The sequence below is a fragment of the Ursus americanus genome, chromosome 14, assembly GCF_024610735.1.
Source record: "Ursus americanus isolate L20-20 chromosome 14, mUrsAme1.1.p, whole genome shotgun sequence".
Taxonomy (NCBI): Eukaryota; Metazoa; Chordata; class Mammalia; order Carnivora; family Ursidae; genus Ursus; species Ursus americanus.
This window is the reverse complement of record NC_142140.1, coordinates 62,789,280-62,809,308: the sequence shown is the minus strand read 5'-3', so window position 1 is coordinate 62,809,308 and position 20,029 is coordinate 62,789,280. Positions and strand designations below refer to the sequence as shown.

The 20,029-nt window shown below is 57.5% G+C and overlaps 1 protein-coding gene across 1 annotated transcript in view; it reads right to left on the bottom strand.

The window, feature by feature from the left end:
• The window catches only part of DNAH2 (dynein axonemal heavy chain 2), a 79,839-nt gene that overhangs the window by 28,801 nt on the left and 31,009 nt on the right, over positions 1–20,029 (bottom strand). The window contains exons 21-51 of the mRNA XM_087867578.1: positions 18,726–18,926; positions 18,465–18,621; positions 17,943–18,117; positions 17,398–17,561; positions 16,248–16,409; positions 16,043–16,146; positions 14,719–14,875; positions 14,496–14,578; positions 14,201–14,381; positions 13,672–13,810; positions 12,194–12,411; positions 11,841–11,942; positions 11,377–11,502; positions 10,974–11,084; positions 10,550–10,738; positions 10,125–10,228; positions 9,840–10,029; positions 9,162–9,342; positions 8,368–8,495; positions 7,940–8,092; positions 7,553–7,678; positions 6,552–6,770; positions 6,229–6,346; positions 5,922–6,058; positions 5,270–5,407; positions 5,024–5,182; positions 2,312–2,464; positions 2,084–2,175; positions 1,583–1,781; positions 1,256–1,480; positions 393–497 (exon numbers count right to left, since the gene is read on the bottom strand). Of these exons, the coding sequence (XP_087723704.1) occupies positions 393–497; positions 1,256–1,480; positions 1,583–1,781; positions 2,084–2,175; positions 2,312–2,464; positions 5,024–5,182; positions 5,270–5,407; positions 5,922–6,058; positions 6,229–6,346; positions 6,552–6,770; positions 7,553–7,678; positions 7,940–8,092; positions 8,368–8,495; positions 9,162–9,342; positions 9,840–10,029; positions 10,125–10,228; positions 10,550–10,738; positions 10,974–11,084; positions 11,377–11,502; positions 11,841–11,942; positions 12,194–12,411; positions 13,672–13,810; positions 14,201–14,381; positions 14,496–14,578; positions 14,719–14,875; positions 16,043–16,146; positions 16,248–16,409; positions 17,398–17,561; positions 17,943–18,117; positions 18,465–18,621; positions 18,726–18,926 (4,696 nt within the window). The remainder of the gene's footprint in view (positions 1–392; positions 498–1,255; positions 1,481–1,582; positions 1,782–2,083; positions 2,176–2,311; positions 2,465–5,023; positions 5,183–5,269; positions 5,408–5,921; positions 6,059–6,228; positions 6,347–6,551; positions 6,771–7,552; positions 7,679–7,939; positions 8,093–8,367; positions 8,496–9,161; positions 9,343–9,839; positions 10,030–10,124; positions 10,229–10,549; positions 10,739–10,973; positions 11,085–11,376; positions 11,503–11,840; positions 11,943–12,193; positions 12,412–13,671; positions 13,811–14,200; positions 14,382–14,495; positions 14,579–14,718; positions 14,876–16,042; positions 16,147–16,247; positions 16,410–17,397; positions 17,562–17,942; positions 18,118–18,464; positions 18,622–18,725; positions 18,927–20,029) is intronic.

The following is a 20,029-nucleotide window of genomic DNA, read 5'->3' as shown; positions in this document are numbered from 1 at the left end:
TTAACATGTGCTTTATCTTGATTACTGAGGCTTCTGGGGCGCCCCTGAGAGCCTCGCTCACCTCCCCGAATCCTGGCATGGCTCTGTCAGCCTAGGATCTACCTTCCTTAGCCTGCTTGGGCCCCCTGGGCTAATGGCCCCCCATCGGGCTTCACATTCCAGAAGTCCTGGCTACACTTACCTCCTGCTGCTTGTGGCTGAGGAGAAGCCTGGGCTCCCACAACAGCCGCCCCCTCCCTACGTGACAGCCCCCCCCCCCCCCCCCGCACGCACCTCTGCTCAGGGTTCCCCCCCCCCCCCGCCCTCCTGGATCTGCCCCTCCTGCTCTGGGACACGGTGGGTTTTGCCTCTTACAGCACAGCACCCCCGCCCGGCCCCCACTCTGCCCTCACCGTGGGGAAGGTCATGTTGATGATGTTGAAGCGACTCTGGAGCCTTGGGGAGATGACAGTCCGTCCGCCCCCGGGGGGGCCCATGGCAGCCATCAGGAACATGTCCTGGGGAGCAGAGACAGGACGGGGTGGGACAGGCGGGAGAGGGAAGAGACAGGGCACGGGAGGGGAGTAAAGGGAGCGAGGACGGGGAGAGGGGCCCGGACAAGCGGGGAATAAGGGCGCAGGGAAGGTGAACGGAAGGAAGGGATCGGGGACATTTCCTTGAGAATGAGCAAAGTGAGGTGTTTGTTTTTATTTCATTATGACCCACAAACCAAAAATGGAAAATACAGGTCAGCGAAAGAACATTTTCTATTATGTCTTTTCCTTTTTTTTTCGGTGTGTGCGTGTGAGCGCCCGTTCTTTCCCAGAAACAGAAGAACGCGCTAAGCGTTAGTAGCGTTTCTGACCCCGAGGGCCAGATGGACGGGCACCCCAGCAATGAGGACGGACGGGCTGCTGCCCATCGATTTGGGAGGAAGAAACGAACAAGATGCTCACATTCCTGTGGGCGCAGAGCCCGGCTGGAGGGAGATGCTGGGGGGACGCGGGGAGGCGGGACGGGAGTCAGGGACCCTGTGCATCCGGGCCACTCTGGGGGGCAGCAGGGCTGGCATGTGAGCTTGGGGACGGAGCGGAAGTGGGCGCACGGGGCAGAGTCCCCGACGAGAGTCGGCAATAGGGAGTGATGATGCAGGAGCCCGATGTGTGGGTGCAGGGAACACAGGATTGCGGGGTTCTTTCCTGGGCCCCGGGGAGCAGACACCGAACCCCTGTGGCAGGGAACAGAGGCCTGGAGAACGGCTCCTCGGGAGGCTTACTCGGATGTACTTGATGGTCTGCTTCGTGCGGTCGTACCAGAAGCCGTAGTCAATCCAGAGACGGAGCAGCTCCAGCGGGGGCTGGGACCCGAACGTGTCCCTCGCGGGCATGTTTAGGTCGTCCATGAAGGCGATCATGCTCTTGCCTCCGAAGGGCACGTAGACGCCCTTGGTTCGCTTCTCCACCCTGCTCTCGATGATGCTCTGCACGTTGTTGGAAGTGGTCTGGTGGAGGAGATGCAGGAGGAATGCTGGGTCTCCCAGGAGAAATACGAGGCTCGAGAGGAGTGCGGGCAGACCCTCGGCTCCCCGGGTCCCGCAGCGCACCTGCGCGGACATGTTGACGATGAGCACGGACCACTGGCTGGAGGGCAGGGACTGCAGGACGCTCTGGGCGATGGACGTCTTCCCGGTCCCCACGGGGCCCACCAGCAGGACGGGGTTCTGGCTGGCCACCAGGGCGCTCACCAGGTAGTTGTAGCGAACGGTGTCGACCGTGGGCACCATGATCTTATAGAAGGGGCAGCTGGGGAGAAAAGGGAGACTTGTCCAAGGGCCCGGGCTGCTCCTTTCCGACTCTTGCTTCCTTCTGCTTCCCAACGTGCATCTTCCTCACACACTACCCTTCCTGTCTCCTGAGGGCCCTGGAGATGGGGCGTCCTGCGTCCTCCGTAGGGACCCCATCCCAGGCCCTCCAGAGCCTGCTCCCTGCATTCCAGAGGTGTCTGGGAGCCACCGTCTCTCTTCCACAGCTCACTTCTGCTTCTGGCCCCACATCTCCCAGCAACCACAGCCCCAAGCCCACCCCACCCCAGGCCCTGCTCTCACTTGGGAGGGTAGCGCCAACTCTTAGGGAGCTTATCCTCAAATGACGTCCAGCTCCGCATCTTGGGGTCCACAAAGTACTCATACACCGTGTCCTAAGGAGGGAAGGCGTGAGAGGCTACCAAAGCCGTCGTTAGCTCTCCCCGGCCCGGGGGGGAAGGGCTCACAGACCGCTGGGGGAGAGACCGCTGGGTCGCGGGACACCTGACACAGCTGGGTCTGAGGCCTGACCTTATTGGGAAAGGAGCCCTCCATCTCTCGGAGGCAGCTGTCGATCCTCTTGCGTCCCTCCTCATCCACGGAGGCGCATACGGACCAAATCATGCTGAACACGAAGGTCATCTCCACCACAGAGACAAAGTTTTCACCGTCGGCTGGGTTCACCTGTGCGGAAGACATGGACGGGGCATCTATTCTGGCAGATCGCCACAAAGGCTGAGCGTTCGCCTCCCTTGCTGGCTCTGTTCAGAAAACCATGTGGTTGTAGATAAACCCAAACGTTCTGGCAGCCCAGCAGTTGCCCCAAATCTCATCTCTGCTACATTATAAAGACACGGCATCGGGGCGCCCGGGTGACACTGGGTTGAGCGTCCGACTCTTGACTTTGGCTCAGGTCATGATCTCAGGGTCCTGAGGTCGAGCCGCGCGTCAGGCTCTATGCTCAGCGGGGAGTCTGCTTGAGACTCTCCCTCGCCCTCTGCCCCCCCCCACTGGCTCTCCCTCTCTCTCTCTCTCTCTCAAATTAACAAATAAGTGAATTCTTGAAGAAGATGACAGAGCAGTGAGGCAGCCACACTACCCTGAAGAAGTGCCAAGGGTGCTCAAGGAGACAGGTCCAGGGGCATTCTGGTGACTTCTTTGCAAGTGCAAAAAATCGGAGATGACCCACATGCCCACCAGTAGAGGGATGGAAAAACAGTATGTCGTGTTCTACAGCGGAATCATATGCAATGGGTAAAAGCAATGAAATTAATCTACACGCAGCAATACAGAACTCAAAACCGTATTGCTGCTTAGTAAGTATATTGCAAATGTGGTATATAATAGGGTACGGCTTTTAAATACCACACTTTCTATGGTGACCTATGGGCTTGCAAGTCAATACTATTTAAAACATCTGTGACGATTCTACAGACATACTACAGTGGTTACTCGTGTAGAGGAGGGAGCAGACCAGGACTGGGAGGAGAGAGGTGACCCAAAAGGACTTCAGCTTTATGTGAAAATTTTTAATTTTTAGAAAGGAAATCAGAGGGGCACCTGGGTGGCTCAGTTGGCTAAGCGTCTGTCCTTAGCTGAGGTCATGATCCTGGAGTCCCAGGATCGAGCCCCACATGGGGCTCCCTGCTCAGCAGGGAGTCTGCTTCTCCCTCTGCCCCTCACCCCGTTCTTATGCTCACTCTCTCTCAAATAAATAAACAAAATCTCTAAAAAAAAAAAAAGGAAATTAGATTCAACTATTACTTGTGTAATAAAACATGAAATCTCACAACGTACCAAGTTCATAGTTCAGAAACAGCACGTGCATTTATTGTTACATAATCTCCATGCCCAACATGGGGCTTGAACTCACGACCCTGAGATCAAGAGCCACACGCTCCACCGACTGAGTCTGCCAGGCGCCCCCAGAGACAGCACATTCAGACTGCTGCTCTCAGCATGCACTCCGAGGGCATGTGGCAGGTGCTGCTGTTGGACGGGGGTGTGGAAGGCGCGGGGCTGTCTCGGGGACGGTGGCCCACCAGCAGCTAACTCAGCATCATCCGCCCCGCCTCTCACCTGCCCCCTGAAACAGCCACAGGCCGGGAACGGGGAGCTCTTGAGGCTGCGTCCTGAATTAAGGTGCCTGGAACTACAGATACCACGACCCACAAGATGCTGGCCAATCCAGAATATCGAACTTGGGCTTAGAATAACCCGCCATCACAAGGTGCAGGTGGGAAGCTGTGCTGAGACTTTACTGTCCTCGGTCTGTCCTTCCAGCTCACCCCAGCACACAACACACTTCACGCCCTCCCCTCCAGGCCTCTGCCCGACCCCCTGGCCGGCCTGCCCTCCTCAGCACCTGTGCACCGAGACTATACGACTGTCCCTGCTCCATCTGTGACCTTGCAAGCTCATCTGCAGAGTTTCCCTTTATATTAACTCTACCAGGAATGACACATACTGTTAGAGATCTTCACTGTCGTGTAACTTTATACTAACGGTTTGGTTATTTGGCAATGTCTTTAAAAAACAAGAGGAACCACTGCTAGTCAGTGGTCTAATCTCAACAGAAAAATACCCAATTTTGATCCTCACTCCACAATTCTAAGCTGAAAAACATTTTTCTTAAATAGCAACCAATCTGAAAATTTCTTTTTTTAAAGATTTTATTTATTTACTTGAGAGAGAGAGCGAGCACAAGCAGAGGGAGCGGAGGCAGAGAGAGAAGCAGGCTCCCCGCTGAGCAGGGAGCCCTATGCGGGGCTCAATCCCAGGACCCTGAGATCATGACCTGAGCCAAAGGCAGACGCTTCACTGGCGGAGCCACCCAGGTGCACCTCAATCTGAAAATTTCTAAAACGCCCTCATCAGATTACGCTGGGAGCTCCTTCCAGCAGAAATGGCATCCCACGGCCTCCCATATACCAAAATTTAATCTATATATTTGAAAGGACGGGGAAATGAGGAACAAAATGAACCACCCTCAGCTCCCAAAATACGGCAGGAAATTAGAGACTTCACTGTGTGCCACGAGTAGAGTCCTGACTCTAACATTCCACCACGTGTCTACACGCGGACGCGCCCCTCACTGCACCGTGGTCAGTGAGGCCTCCCCTTGGGGTCCCTGCTCCACCCACGTCTGTGTTCAAACCATGCCTCAGACACACGGTTTCCCTGGGTTGTCCCCACGAGGTCACGAGCCCCTCCCGCCCTTGCCCTGCTCTGGTCCCTCCTCACCCCATTCTCTGGCGTGGCCAGGGCCGAGTACAGCTTGCAGAGGGAGATGATCCCGCTGTATTCCGGGAGGGGCACCAACTCGTTGCAATAGTCCTTCTTGAAGGCCAGCATCTTGTTAATGAACTTCTCGAACATGCGCTGAAGGGGCTCTGCCTCGGCCTGCACTCGACGACAAAGGGCTCTGCTTTTGCTCTCTGTCCCGTAGGCCACTCGGCTTCCTCGCCCGCTCCTCAGCTCCCTTCGTACCTTTAGCCTCTTCTCCAGCCAGGACTGCACGTAGGGCTTCCAGCCCAGGTCAGTGTAGTCGGTGTAGACCATCCCACAGCGAGACACGGTGGCGGGAGAGGCCACGGCCAAGTTCTCCACTTCGAACAGGAGAGACACCTGAGGAGAGACTTGGTCAGAGCTCCGTCTCTCTCGCCACCCGACCCCGATTGGGAGGAACACTCAGCACCCGGATGCCCCCAAGTGTCTCTATCCAAGCACCAAGTGTGGCTGGTTGCATAACGATGTAAGGTGTACAAATGACTTGCTTTTTAAAAAGAATTCAGGGCTTATTCAAGCGTAAGCTTTTGAGAAACCACTCTCCCACTCACACTGAGTGGATGGGCTTGGCAGCCCGGGAATCCGGGACCCTGGGTGGACGGGGGGATGGCGGTCCACGGAGGTCAGTGGGAAGGAGGCAGAGAAGGGCTTCCCAGCACACAGGCTTCCCCTTGGCCGTCGTTCTCCGTACCCACAGTAGACCCGGCATTCCTCCCTTGAGCCAGATTCCTCCCTGAATCCAGGCACCCTCCTCCTCACCTCTGCCATGGAACCTCCTCGTCCACGTGCCCCCCGGCCTCCCCCCCAGCCCTGCTGTGTGCCCCTCGGCCCCCCAGCTCTGCAGGGCCAGCACCTGCTCGGGCATCGCGATGCGCTCCCCGTTGATAAGGGTCAGGACTTTGTTGTCGTCCATGACCGAGTTCATGCTCTCGATCCACAGTGTGTCCACGGGGCCGTCGAAAAGGATCCACTTCTCGTCCGGCTTCTCATCTTGGTAGGATGATGGATGGTCAGGAAGCTGGAAGCCAGACCCTTCTCCCTAGACCTCCCTTCACACTCAGCTCCTCGGAGATGCAAGCACGTGCCTCTGCCTCGTACCGCAGCACGGCCCAGGCACTTCCCTCCCGAACGCGGGCTCCCACCCTCAGACCGCCGGGCACCTGCACACGCCGATCGCATGACGCTGGACAGGACGCCATCCGTCCACTCGTTTGTGTTGAGGTCATATTCCCCATACAGCTCCCCTAGGGACAACGCCTTAGGGTTCAAGGGGAACTCCTAAAAAGAACACAGAAGGGGGTTTTCGAGCTGTGGGGAGACGCCAATGCTGAGATCTCCGTTTACGTCCACATCACCCCCTTTGTTTCCAGGGATCTGTATTTGCCCTTGGGTCTCTAGCCTCTCCCAGGCGCCCTTGCGCCCCAGCCCTGCCCTGCTGGCCAGCCCTGCCCGCCCGCCTGCCCCGCGGGTCCCAAGTCCGCACCCGGACGAGGTTGAAGTTGGGCTCTCCGGCGCGGCACAGGGAGGACAGGGAGGCCTGAAGGGTGCGCCACGATGTCGTCTTGCCACTGCCCGTGCCGCCCACGATCATGGTGGAGTGGCGGGAGTTCTTGGTCTCGTACAGCTGGATGACCTTGGTGAGGGTGAACGGTGTGCTCTGTAGGCCCATGTCTCGGATCTCCTGCTCGATGGTGTCCCGCAGCTGAGAGGAGCGACAGACAGCGGGAGGCCTGTATGCCCTGTGCCACCGTCTGGGGGGTCGCGGTCAGGCTGCTGGACATGGCGCCAGGGCCCCCACCCTCTGTCCACCGCTCTCTCAGGAGCAAGCTGGCCTCTGCAGAGCTGCGAGGCCGGACTCTGGGGTCAGCCAGCCGGGGACCCCGAGGAACGGACTGCTCTGGGCCTCAGGGTCCTCCTCTGCTTAATGGGAGCAGTGAGGGCACTTTCCTCGGAGGGTTGTTGTATGATCTCCCTGCTTTTACTCCCTTCCCCTCAGAATTCTTTCTTTCTTGCCCGCTTAGCTGTACATTTACAAAGACGTATTTTTATCTAGTGTTTTAGGGGTTCCAAGTGAAAGGATCATTCAGGGTATCTGAACCCCCATTCCACCAGAGAAGAAAATGCCCGTACTTCCCAGAATCCTCCTGCCCACCCCCCACTTCCACGCCACTGCTCTGACACATCAGCAGCTCCGGCGGGAGGAGAGAGGGAGAGGCAGGAGGGGCTGGTGGATGCAGAGAAAGCAGGAAGGGCTCTGAGGGCTCCAGAGAGTCGGAGAGCTGCCGCGCCAGGAGGGTGGGGGCTGCGGTGAGAGAGTGGAGTGTCTGAGTGGGTCTAGGTTGTTCCATAGACAAGGAAGCCCAGAGAAGGCAGCCGTCCTGCAAAGTCACAGCCTGTGGACAGCAGAATGAGGCCCGCAAGCCGAGCGCCCGGCACCTGGCTCCACGTGCGGGGGAGGCCGGCGGGAGAAGCTAGGACGAGTACCTTGCCATAGTCAATGACAGGCAGCTCGATGTTGGGGAACAGGTCTTGCACGATGGCGTTGAAGAGCGGCACGTCGACTGAGGTGAGCTTGGCGATGTTCATGTCTCGCATCGAGAGCAGCAAAACCTGGACGGGAAACAAGGGAGCCTCCGGCCTGAGAAGCCAGGCCCCAGGTGCCCACTCGGCCTTCCCCGTCCAAAGGGCTGAGGGGCAGGAGGCAAGAACAGTGCAGACGGCCAAGCGACGTCAGTAGGATGCCAGGCGACGCAGGAGACAGGGAACGGGGCGGGGGTCCCAGTTCCGGGAAAGGAGCTGAAAATCTTCAGTGGAGGCACGCAGGACCAGTGACCTGGGGGTTCGGGTCCGAGGGCCGTGTCCTCAATCTACCTCTTCATCGGACAGATCCGGCTCCAGACGGCGCTTCTTGCCCGCGTAGCGCAGGAGGGAGGTGAGGGCGCGCAAGCCGAAGTCGTAATGGTCCTGCCTGGAGAGCTGCTGCACGGCCAGCGAGTAGAGGGTGTATACCTTCTTGGCCAGAATCTGGGGAAGGAAAACCGAGCAGGAACCCTCGGCCTCATGCAGGGACAGCGACAGACACATGCAGCTGGGCCTGGGCCTCGAGGCAGCCAGGCTGGGCTCTGGGGCAATCCTAACGAGAAGATGCTGGGAACGGTGCCGACACGGATTAGGGACCTCCCGGGGGGGAGCCTCTACACCCTACTGACCGCAGCCCATGTCCCTCTGAGGTGTCTCTGTCCAGGGACTCATCATGGAAGGAACAGCAGATCGTTAGCAATAAGACGTGATGGGCATACCTTGCAGTTCCCAAAGCCCTCCCCGAAGAGAATGATCTCTGCGATAAGAGTGGAATCAGGGACCACCATGGCGATGGGACGGAACATGGATTTCAGGTTATCCGGCAGCTCCGTGCGACCGGCGTAGCCTGGAAAACAGTGCTGTCTATTCAGAACCCAGACTGCTCCCCGAGGACCCACTGCCCATTCTCGGCCCCATTCTCCCCAACCCTGGCTCGGCGCCCAGTCTCCCCAGCTCCAGCCACACGCTCTCCACTCCTCTGCTTGGCCCCAGGCCCTCTCTCCTATCTCTGGTCCTCTCCTCCCTTTCTGCGCAGCCCTGTTTCAAACTCAGATCACAGAGCTGCCATTTCCCATCCCTCTACAGCGGTCCTGATCCACATTGCCGCTATCTCTCTGACTCCTTCAGTCCTTGAGTCCTTTCCTGCTCTCCCCGCAGACCCTTCCCCTGAGCCAGTCCCGGGGAACAGTAATGACAGAGCCCAGGCCCTGCATTCTGGGGAGATTCCCCATTCCTGCAAACGGGATGGCAGACAGACCAGGCCTCAGGGAGCTGGCCCAGGGGGAGAAGACGGTGAAGCACCCCAAAAGACCAGGACAGGTGTAGACACACAGCAGTTATTGACCCGTTAGGGTGACAGGAAGACTGCTTCCCCTTCTCCCAGAAAGCCGAATGGTTATTCCGTCTCGCTGTGCTGCCTTTCACTGCCTCTCACTTGGGCTGAACACGCTGGCCTGGAAGGGGGAGGGGGCGAACGGCTATCTGCCCTGGACACTCCCTCCCCGCCCCGTACCGGGGTTCATGGTGATGAAGATCCCACAGGACCACACCAGGTTTATTTCAAAGCCCTCGAAGTAGAAGCGGGTGAGGCCGGCGGCCAGGGCGGACAGGATGGACAGAATCTGCTGGGCCACCACTGACAGCACCTCCACGTTGATGCGGTTAAACTCGTCAAAGCAGCCCCAGGCGCCGGTCTGTGGGTGGGGGGCCGAGTCGCTGGGGGCCAGAGAAGCGCCCGACCCTCCAGCAGGGAGCCCTGAGAGCTGGGGCTGGCACGCCCGGCCTGAAATGTCCTGACAGGTGTGGCGGTCCTGGACTGGGGTGGGGCAGCGTAGCCCAGGGGCGGTCCCTGGCCAGAACTTTGCAGCCGACAGCACAATCTCGGGACAAGCCCCGGGGAGAGCCAGGGCAGGTGCAGGCTGGGAAGAGATCCGGGGAGGGAACTTGTGAGCACGGAGGCCTGCACCCTGCACTGGTGCACATGCGTTACCGCCTCAAGCCCTTAGGTCATCATCTGAGTTGTCAAATTAAGTAAAAATGAAGCCTGAGTGAAGCTCGGGGAGGCGCAGGGACTTCCGCGATCATAAGCACTGAGGCATGGAGTGCTGTACGTTACAAAGTTGGGACCTGGACTGGGGTTCAGCTGACCGTCTGGGACTGGGAGGGGGTGGCGGGGTGGTGGGGTACAGACCTGGGCCAGGCCTGAGTACATCCTGCCCATGGACTTGTAGTCCAGGCCCTCGGAGCAGTTGACCACAATGACGTATATGCCGAGGGCCTTGCCGAGGTCCTTGACAGTCTCTGTCTTCCCCGTGCCCGCCGGGCCTTTGGGGGAGCCCCCCCGATGCAGGTGCAGGGCCGTGGTCAGAGTCATGTAACACCTGAGGATCGAGGGCAGGACCCGAGTCGGACTCCTGCGAGCCCCTCTCAGCAGCTCCTGCCCCCGTGCCACTACCCTGTCACCACGCCGGCCGACCTGTCCGTCAGTGGGGTGATGACGAGCCGGCCAGAGTTCCCCAAGTACTCGTAACTGTACTGGAACTGCGTGTTGGTCTGGCGGATCATGCAGTCGTCCAGATCCTGGGGCAACAGGGCAGAGGAAGGGAGAGGCAGGCTTGGAGGAAGAGCCCACCGGAGTCGGGGAGGCGGGGAGGCAGGGAGGCTGCAGGTACAAGGCCAGGGTTCCATCTGGACCGCAGAGAGAAGGCTCTACGGCCCACATGGAAGATGGGTTTCAGGCCGCAAAACCGCCCCATCCGCCACAGCCACCCGTGGCCTTTCTGGGCTGAGTCAAGCACCCCCACAGTGAGCAGCACCGACCAGAAACACACGCCGCTAGCCCTGATTTGGGACATGGGACATGGCGTCAGAGGGCGTGGGTGGAGCGTGGGCCAGGCGCACCTTCTCCCAGTAGAAGCGCAGCTGGCTGAGCCAGTCGAAGGAGCTGATGTCCACGAGGCCACTCTTGTACAGCTTCTCCAGCACGTCCCGGGCGTGCACCTCTATCGTCACCAGCGCCACAATTTTCAGCCGCATGATTTTGGTCAGGTTCCCCCTGATGGCTTCCGAATACTTGTTCAGGACGGACACCTGCAGGACGAGGTGGTGGAGAAGGGCAAGGCAAGCAAACCCCGACCACGCCTCGCCCTGGCCTCACCCGGCTTCCAGCCCCGGCGCGGATCCCAACCCCCCGCCCTTCCAAGCCACCCGGACCTGCCTCGCGGGACGTCCACCACAAAGCACCCTCCCTGTGACCCTGACTCAGACTCCAGCGTATCCCCCGATGCCCCCCCGGGGCCCACCCCATGCTTGGAGGGCTCCCCACCTGCTTCTTCTTCAGGACCTTGAGGATTTTCTTGTCTCCTCGCTCCTTGGCCGTCAGCAGGCACTTGGTGACGTCAGCCGTCCACTGGATCTGACTGGCAGCGATCACCATCTAGGGCCCACGCAGAGGCTGGATCGCCTGGCCCCGCACGCGGCCCAGCCCCCAAGTCCCAGCCTCTCCCCGGCCCAGGCGCTGGTGCTCTCTCAACAGGCTTCCCTGGCGCTGAAAGACAGGGCACAGGCCTACGGGCAGCAGCTAAGGGCCCAGCATGCGGGCTAGCAAGGCCTTCACCCAGAACAGGGGCAAGACACCTGCGTCTGGTGAGACTCGAGATTCTGTCTTAACCTCTGTGGCTGCCTCTCAGCCCTTTCTCGCTCCCTCATTTCCACCGACGCCAGCTCACCTGGCCAGCCCACTCCTTCACCCACTTGTCCCTCTTGTTGAGAAACTTCTTGAGGGCCAGGCGACAGTTCCGGAGGAGGTCCCGTAGGGTCACCCTCATAGTCCGCTCCACATCACCAAGCCAGGACTGGGGGGGAGGAGGTAACAAGGCAGAACGGCCAGGCCTCAGGGCCGCAGACAAGAGTTCCCCAGAGGGCAGGGGCTTAGGAACTAGCAGGACTCCAGGGCCTTGGGCCCAGGAGACGAGCAGGAGCTGGGCGGCGGCTGGCTCGGGCCCCAGAGGGAAATGGAGGCGTTGAGGGTGGGGTGGGGAGATGGTCTGCTTTTCGGGTCCAGGGGAGAGGTTAGAGTTTTCAGCAATGACAGGTGGGTCTCTTCACAGAGTGTTGTCTCCTCACAGAGCCAAGCAAACTTTCCAAGGGGAAGAAGAATCAGCTCAATTCTTAGACCCTCACCACAACTCACCTCCACAGGCCCTTCCAGAAGGACTGTGTGGAGGAAGTCAACATACTCGCCGTCACCCGAGAACATTCCCACAGCTTCCCATTTGCTGCCAGGTCCCCCAACCTGTAAAAACAGGAAGCTCGGAATGGCCTGGCCTGCCCACTCCTCATATCCAGCTACAAGGTACTTGGGCCCTTTGAGGGTAGTCTCTGCTCCTCTCCCCTGACCCCAATATTACCATTCTACAAAGTTCTATCCCAGAATCATTCCTATCCCCCTCCTGCTGGGAGGCCATGGTCCCCTCCAAGGCCCTCAATGCCTTGACATTGCCATCTCTCCCTGCCCTCCGCCCCATCCCAGCCAGCCCCGCTGACCTTCTGCATTCTCAGCAACTTGATGTTGTCAAAGCATTTTTTGAGGTGCGGCTGCACAGCCTCTGGGTTGCGGGACTGGCCCAGAATCTCCAGGAGGTCATCGTTGGACAGGAAGTAGAAGCGGGGAAAGACATGGCGCTTGGTCTCTAGATACATATCCAGAGACTTCTGAATGTCTTCCAGAACTGTGTTCATTTCTATCAATGTGTCCAGCAGGCCTGGGAGAAGAGCAACGAAGGACATTTGAGGACCCTTTACCACGAGTGGATCTGGAGCATGGACCCACTTTGCTAGCTCTTGAATGGTGGGGTACGTGTTGCCATAACTGTAGCTGGAAGCAGAGAAGTGTCTCCAAATCTCTCCATCACGCTTAGCACATCTCTTCGCTAAGTCATCATCAGTGTTCATTATGCGCTATCATGCATCTTGTACACTGTGCATTCAGCATACGGTATACGGGATCCCGCTAACATAGCGACATCTCCTCTCCCTTCGGTCTTACGACGGTCCCATTCCTCCGGCTCTGCTGGTCACCCCAGGAGCTTCTGGGACTTAGAGACTGTTCTGCACCCACACAACCCCACAAGTGAAATCATTAGATTTAAATATATATATATCACTTGCACATTGAAAGAGGGCTGCAACCACGGGGGGGGCCGGTGTCCCTCGGGGTGTAGCGAAAGAGCACCGGACTGAGGGACAGATGGTGGCCATGCAAACCGCTGCTCACCCGCCGACCAGCATGCCCGTTAACTGAGCTCTCACCTCCTTGTGGGTAAAACGCTAGTAACGTCTACCTCAAAGAACCACCCGAGGTACTAAGCAAAATGGACTCTCGGTGGCAGGTTCTCAATAATCCTAGTTTCCTCCTAGCCTTAGGTCTCGACTGGTTTATTCCCTTGTTTTCCCAGTTTCTAGCTTTCTGAGGAAAGTCTGGATGTCCTGGAATCTGAGGCGATCCTCACGGCCTCAAGTATAGCGTCCACGGGCTGCCGGGCCTCCGGTGGCACCTCGCTGGCAGTGGGCGAGACGAGTCTGGTTTTTGTGTTCCACAAACGGATACTTGTTTCGCTGGCTTTACTTACAAACTGTTCCGAAATGTAATTCTGCCCATGACCTCAGCATTTTTTCTGACAAATGCATGCTGTCCCTCAACTCTGCGTATCCTCCTACAAACATTTTATCAGAATAACTAAAATTATGGCTTTTTAGTACATGCCCCCAAGGTTCATGGGAAAATGAAAAACCGCTAGGTTGGCCCAAGGCAAAGCAAAGAAGTCCTCCGCACCCCCCCGACAGAACTCTCCTCCTCAGGGTGCCCACTCTTGGAGCCCATCGCCAGACCTCACTTCCTGACTCTTCACCGCACTCCACCACCACCAACCAGCCTTTCTGCGTGTACGTGTCTCTCCCACCCCCCAGCCCATCAGCAGCCACGAAGCCTCTGTCAGGACAAGAGGCCACGGAGCCCGACAGACCTGGGTGGTGGGTGCTCTCCAGAGCGTTGCTGTCCTTGCTCAAGCGATCCATGATGGATTTCCAGTTGTTGTTGACCTGGTCAAATAGGGCTGATTCACTGGGCAGCTGCTTACGGATGTCCTCTCCCAGGAAGATATTCTGAGGGCCCAAGAATTGGCCTCTGAGAGGCTGTTTCTCACATACTCCCCACACTCTGCTCCCCACTCCCAGGCCAGGAATGACAGCTGAGTGGAAGAGAAGGAGCGTCAGAACCAAAGGGCAAGATGCACAAGTTCCAGAAGGAAAGTTGGGGTTGGGAGGCCAGATACCTGGGTCCAAGAAGAAAAACAGAAGAAGAGCAAAGGCTTTTCAAGGAGGGAACCGAACGTGAGAGGTCATCACGAAGAGTCAGATGCTTGGGGCCCAGAAGAAGGATGACTTTAGAGGTGGGAAAACGAGGCTGAGAATAGGGCCGATATGTAGGTCATGTGCCAAGAAAGGAGGAACAGGGAAGGGTTCATGGGAGCAGCTCAGCGAGCGGGTCCTGACCTCGAGGTACATCCACTGGCGCTGCACGGTAAGCACCATCTCAACAACCTCCAAGATGAGGGAGAGGCAGCGCTCCCAGTGGTCCACTTCCTTCTCGAAGGCCTTGACAAAACGGGAAGCCTTCATGGTAGACAGAGCCACCTGGTTATCTTCCAGGGCCTGGAACACCTCCTCTGTGCCTCTGGGGCGGAAAGCATCCAAATTATAGTCCATCCCCATCTGCCAAACCCCGGGAGGCTCTGCAGCCCAGCCCCCGCTGCCCGCCCCTCCCCCAGTACCCCGAGGCCCTCTCTACCGGAGTCTGTGGTGGCCCTTGTCCTTATAGGGAACTATGTCTAGCTGAATCACACTCCAGGTCTTGGCAATGTTCTGTAATGCCTGTGGAGAGAAATCGGGGAACAGAACAATCCGGTATTCAGTCCCCAAAGGGAACAGAACTCGGAGGTGCTGTGGGATCATGAACAGCTGGCCACAGGAGGCTTGGGAACTGGGGGATGTGGGAGGGAACCCTGACGTACCAACTCTATAGCCAGCTCTTTGGTGGCTGATGCAGAGATCTCCCCGATTTTCTCCACGTGCTGGTCCATCCCAAGGTCCACAATCTGCTCCAAGGTGAAGCTCTCAGATTCCGGATCAAACTCCCGTTGGATCTCATCCCTGACCTGATCCCAGTGCCTGCAGTCAGGGATGGAAGGTCAGATCACCAGGCTGGACATCAGGGTCTACCAGAAAGTGCTAGCATCGATCTGCAGGCTTTCTCTCCCCTATTGCGACAGTATGATTCCATATATGTAGTGATATTATATATTAAATAGGCCCTAGGATGCAGTCCCGGGCACTGCGGGGAGTACAGAGATTGGGGTGCGGGTCCTCTGGAGTGGGAGTTCAGACTGATCATTGCGGGTTTACTGTAGACAGACTATGCATGGGGCCGAGCGCTGTGCACGAGATGGCTCACTTAATTCACATGCCCGCCATCGACGAGGAACTTCGGTTCTTCCACCTGTGCCCGGGGAACTGGGCCAAGGGGAGGCTGAACAACTCAAGCGGGTGAAGTGGTCGGGTTGTACTGAACCACAGGACTCGTAAGGGTCAAGCCCTGCCGAAAACACTGTACTGGACGCAACGCAGAAGGGAAATCACTTCCTGCTAAATGGGTAATTATTACAACGCCATTTATAGAATAGTTCATTCCGCCTCTCCTAGCATGTAATGGATACCATATGCATCAAAACAGTAAAGCTTGCGAAATAGAGTTATAAAGTATTAGAGGAAAGTATGGAGAGAATGCATGTTTAACTCTAGGCGGGGAGGTCTTCTTAGAGAAAGCCCAGAAGCAAAAACCGCAAAGGAAGAAGGGGATACTTTTGGCCACATCAGAATAAAACCTTTTGGGGGCACCAGGGTGGCTCAGTCGGTTAAGCATCTGACTCTTGATTTCGGCTCAGGTCATGATCTCACGGTTGTGAGATCAAGCCCTGTTTCACGCTCGCTCTCGGTCCAGAGTCTGCTTGATCCTCTCCCTTCGTCTGCCCCTCCCCCCCATAAAATAAATAAAATCTTTTTTAAAAAAAGAATAAAACCTTTTGTAGACAGAAGGCATCCAGCTTAGCTGTGACAGAACAAAGCACTGGGAGACGCAGGGGGAAGGGAACAGAGGAGGAGCCGGGAAGGCCAGAGAACCCTGGACCATGTGTGAGACAGAAGACAGGGCAGGCTCAAGTGAAGGTTTCCCCAAGATGCGCGTTTGTGGGCGGGTCAGGGAAACACAGACACGGGGAGGGGACACCTTGAGAACCAGGTGACCACAGGCCAGGGGGTGGCCCCAAGGAGCAGCCTCACCTCTCTCTGAGGGCGGGGTTGCGAAGGTCCGAGATGAGAGGCATGGTCCTCTTGAACTGCTCTATTTTGGATCGGGTGGTTTCAATAATTTCCCAGTTGCGGTCCTGGGCAGACATGGGAGCCGTCAGTGGCCTTGCCCATCATCCCCGCACCATCCCCCTTCCTCAGTGGACTTGCCTTCTGGCTCCCGCCACCCTCCACGCACCTTGTATTCTTTGGATAGTCTGGTGAGACGGCGGAATAGGCCATGCGCCATTGTCTCCATGGCCTCTGTCTGCAGGGTCAGGAACCGGCCGGTCTTCCACTGGTTCCAGTTCTCCTCCCAGTCCCGCGTGATCTCCCACACTTGCTGGAGCGCGTCCAGCTCCTTCACGGCCAAGAGTGGAAAGAAGCGTTACGTGAGGGGACTCATGCCCTCCTCCTCCCTGACATCACTCAGGCCCACAGCTCCTCGCACTCCGAGAAGCCTTGCCCTCCGCAAAGGAGGGCTGCCTCCTCTGTTCACATCTTCTTCTCCACTCTCTCGCCTTAAGAGCTCATCGAGTGACAAGCACACGAAAAGATCCTCGATATCTTTAGCCAAGAGGGACACGCAAATCAAAGCCACCACAAGATATCACTTCACACCCAGCAGGATGACCAGGCCCAGAAAAGGCATGGGGTGGGGTGCCCACGAGGATGCGGAGAGACAGGAGCCCCGCGCGGTGCTGGCGGAGCATAAAATGTGCGGCCACTGGGGAGAAGAGCTTGATAGCCCCCCACACGTTAAACACAGAGCTGCCATCTGACCCAGCAATTCCACTCCACCATCCATACCCGGGAACTGGGAGCGGGACTCAAGCAAACCCAAGGACACACACACTCATAGCAGCTAGATCGCTAAAAGGGGGGAATCAAGCCAAATGCCCACACAATGGAAGATCCCGTAGAAAGGAGCGAAGCACCAACGCACACTACGACATGTGTGAATCTTGAAAACATTATACCGAGTGAAATAAGCCAGATACAAAAGCCGTTGATACGAAACATAAAGGACAGGCAAATCCGTAGACAGATCCGTAGACAGACAGGCAAATCCGTAGTGGTCATCGGGGGCTGAGGGGAGAGGGTGTAGGCTTCCTTCTGGGGTGATGAAAGTGTTCTGGAGCCAGAGGTAATGACTTCACGACATTGTGAATGTACGAAATGCCACTGAATCATTGGCTCTAAGATGGTTATTTTGTTATCCGAATTTTACCTCCATTTTTTTCCAAAGGTCCTTGTCCTCCCATCTTCCCAGTCCGGCCCTCAGGCCCCAGGCTCCTGCCCCTGGCCCCCATCCCTGCTCAGCACAAGGGCCTAGCCCAGCACATCACCTTCTCCAGGTTCTGCAGGTCCTTGGAGGCTGGCTGCTCGATCTTGAAGATGCCCAGGTTGGAGCGGAGACTGTTTTCTTCTTCCTGCATGGCATTCAGCATGGCCCGCACCTGAGCAATCTGCTCCAAGGCCGCCTGATGTCCCACGTTACTGGTGAAGGGGCCTGTGGGAAATCCAAAGTGAAGGCCATCATTCCCTGGAAGGGTATCATGGTCCTCCTACCTCTTTATGGGCAAATCTCCCTTCTCTCCTCACCTGACGGGGGTGGGAAGGAAAACAAGGGAATTCACTCAAAGAACGATGATTCACGTTAGCAAAAACTCCTATACATGGCGTGACAATCAGAACTGGGTCACGGGAAAGAAAGAAAACTGGAAATGCTGTGACCTGGGCAGCATGTTCCAACCAGAAGCGCCAGGCCTCCCTCCCCTACCCCCAGCAGCATCCTTCCTCTGCTCATCCTTGTCCCTGCTGCCCCGGGACCGAGTCTTTGAGAGACCGGGTCAAAACAAAGGTACAGGGGGAGGGCTGGAGAAAGAGGCACCTCTGGATTCAAAGTCTTCCAGAAGATTATGTGCCTTCTTCTTGAAATCATCTGCTGAGTGGATGAGGCCTGTCTTGAACTTCTCCTTGTGTTTCTTCAGCATTTGCTCACTGTCCAACAGAATTTGTTGGAAGGTGACCCACTCCCCATTGAGACTGTCCAGCATCTCCAGGACCTGAGGACATCGAGAAGGGGACAATGACCCACAAGCAGGAGTTCTGTCCTCAGCCATGCTCTTAGGGCCTTGTTTCTGACCCTGTGGACCAGAGTCTGTGGCCACATTCTACACCCTGTGAGGCCCAAAGACATGAAGCCAGGAGCTGCTGGGCCTAAACCCATAATCCGATCCAAACTGCCATCTGAATTCTCTGGCTCTCTGCAGGATCATGCGCCTTCTGCCGGGCTCACTTTTCTGCTGTTCCTCCTAGCAGCCCAGGGACTACGACGCGGGGGTTGGCTTTCTCCGCAAGCCACTGCTGCCATGGGCCCAACCCTGGCGGACGGCAAGCCCCGGAAACTCACGTTCTCCTGAACTGGCACCTCGTACTTCTCAAGGATGGTGAACTGCTCGTGTATGGGGGGAATCTGGGTCTCCAGGTTGGGCAGGTCATGCTGCAGGGTCTCCATGAGCTGCAAACTGACCCCCAGTTCCTCCAGCGTCTGCGGAGGGCGGCTGATTCTGAAGGCAGGCACAGCATGCACAGGGGTAAGCGGGAGGGTCACGGCCGCCCTCCTGTCCCCACCCCACCCCCCCACCCCCCCGCGTGGCCCGGCAGCCCATACTTCTCCCCGTTGTCCCGCAGGTAGGTATGGAGCTCCAGGAGGCGCCGGGCCGCCATCTCCTTGAGCAGAGTCGTGAACTTGTTCTGCCACTCGCTACAGTGCTGCACCAGCGAGAACTTGAGGTGGGAGCAGTCCAGCAGCACGAACTGGATGTTGAGCACCGTCTCCTCCTTCTGCACGTTATTGGCCACCTCCGTGTAGCTGCAAAGGTCCGTGTCCCCGCTAGGGTGGTCTTCTCGCGGCAGACGAGCCCTCTGCCCTGTCGCGAGTTCGAGTTCTGACGTCCTGCCCCCCAGGCCTGTGCAACAGCTCCGAGGGGCTCCTCTACTCCTGGGGTCTCCCAGCCACATGGCTGTGATCCCATCATTTTCCCAAGCCCTGCCTACGACGCAGCCGTCAAACGCCTTCGTCTGCCTCTCAAGGCTTTAGGGTGGCGCAGATCTGAGCGGCGAACCCACTGCTGCTCCCCAGCTCTGTGCCCTCAAACAGGTTATTTAAAACGTTCTGGGCCCCAAGTTCTCGTCTACAACACGGTGGTAATAACAGAAGCCACATCACAAGGCTGTCGAGAGAAGGAAGCGGTCTGCCCTCCCTGAGCCCCGGCACGCTTCCGCCCTGCACCTGCGCTCTGGACCGCACAGCTCGGAGAGCGTGCGCATGCGTCCCCGCGCCGTGTTCCCCGCCTGGAAGGCCCTCTTCCCACCCCTGCTGCCCGTGGGACTGCTACCCACTCCGCCCCCAGCCTCAGGCACTCCCTTCGCGCAGCCTTTCCTACTGTCCCGGGTGCAACTCTGTCCTTCCACAGACCTGCGAGGGGGCTTTGCGCGCCTTTATCATAGTTCTTATCACACGGACGCTTGTGTAATGAGCACATTCACAGAGTGCTCTCGAGCTTGCAAAGGGTGGTCAAGTAGATTTAACGACCTCACAACCTCCGGCGCCTGGGTGGCTCAGTCGGTGAATCGTCTGCCTTTGGCTCAGGTCATGATCCCAGGGTCCTGGGATCGGGTCCCGCGTGAGGCTCCCTGCTCAGTGGGGAGTCCACTTCTCCCTCTGCCACTGCCCCTGCTCGTGCGCGTGCTCTCTCTCTCTCTCTCAAATAAATAAAATCTTTTTTAAAAATGACCTCACAACCTCATAAGGTAGGTAGAGTCATATCTGCTCCCCGGGGAGCACAAGTTAGCTGCCTATAGTGCCTCAGCCAGTAAGGGGTAGTGCTGGGGTCTCAACCCTTCTCAGGATGCCACCCCCACCGCTCTCTTGGGGACCTTCCCTACTCCACTGCAGCCCATGGGAGGAAACAC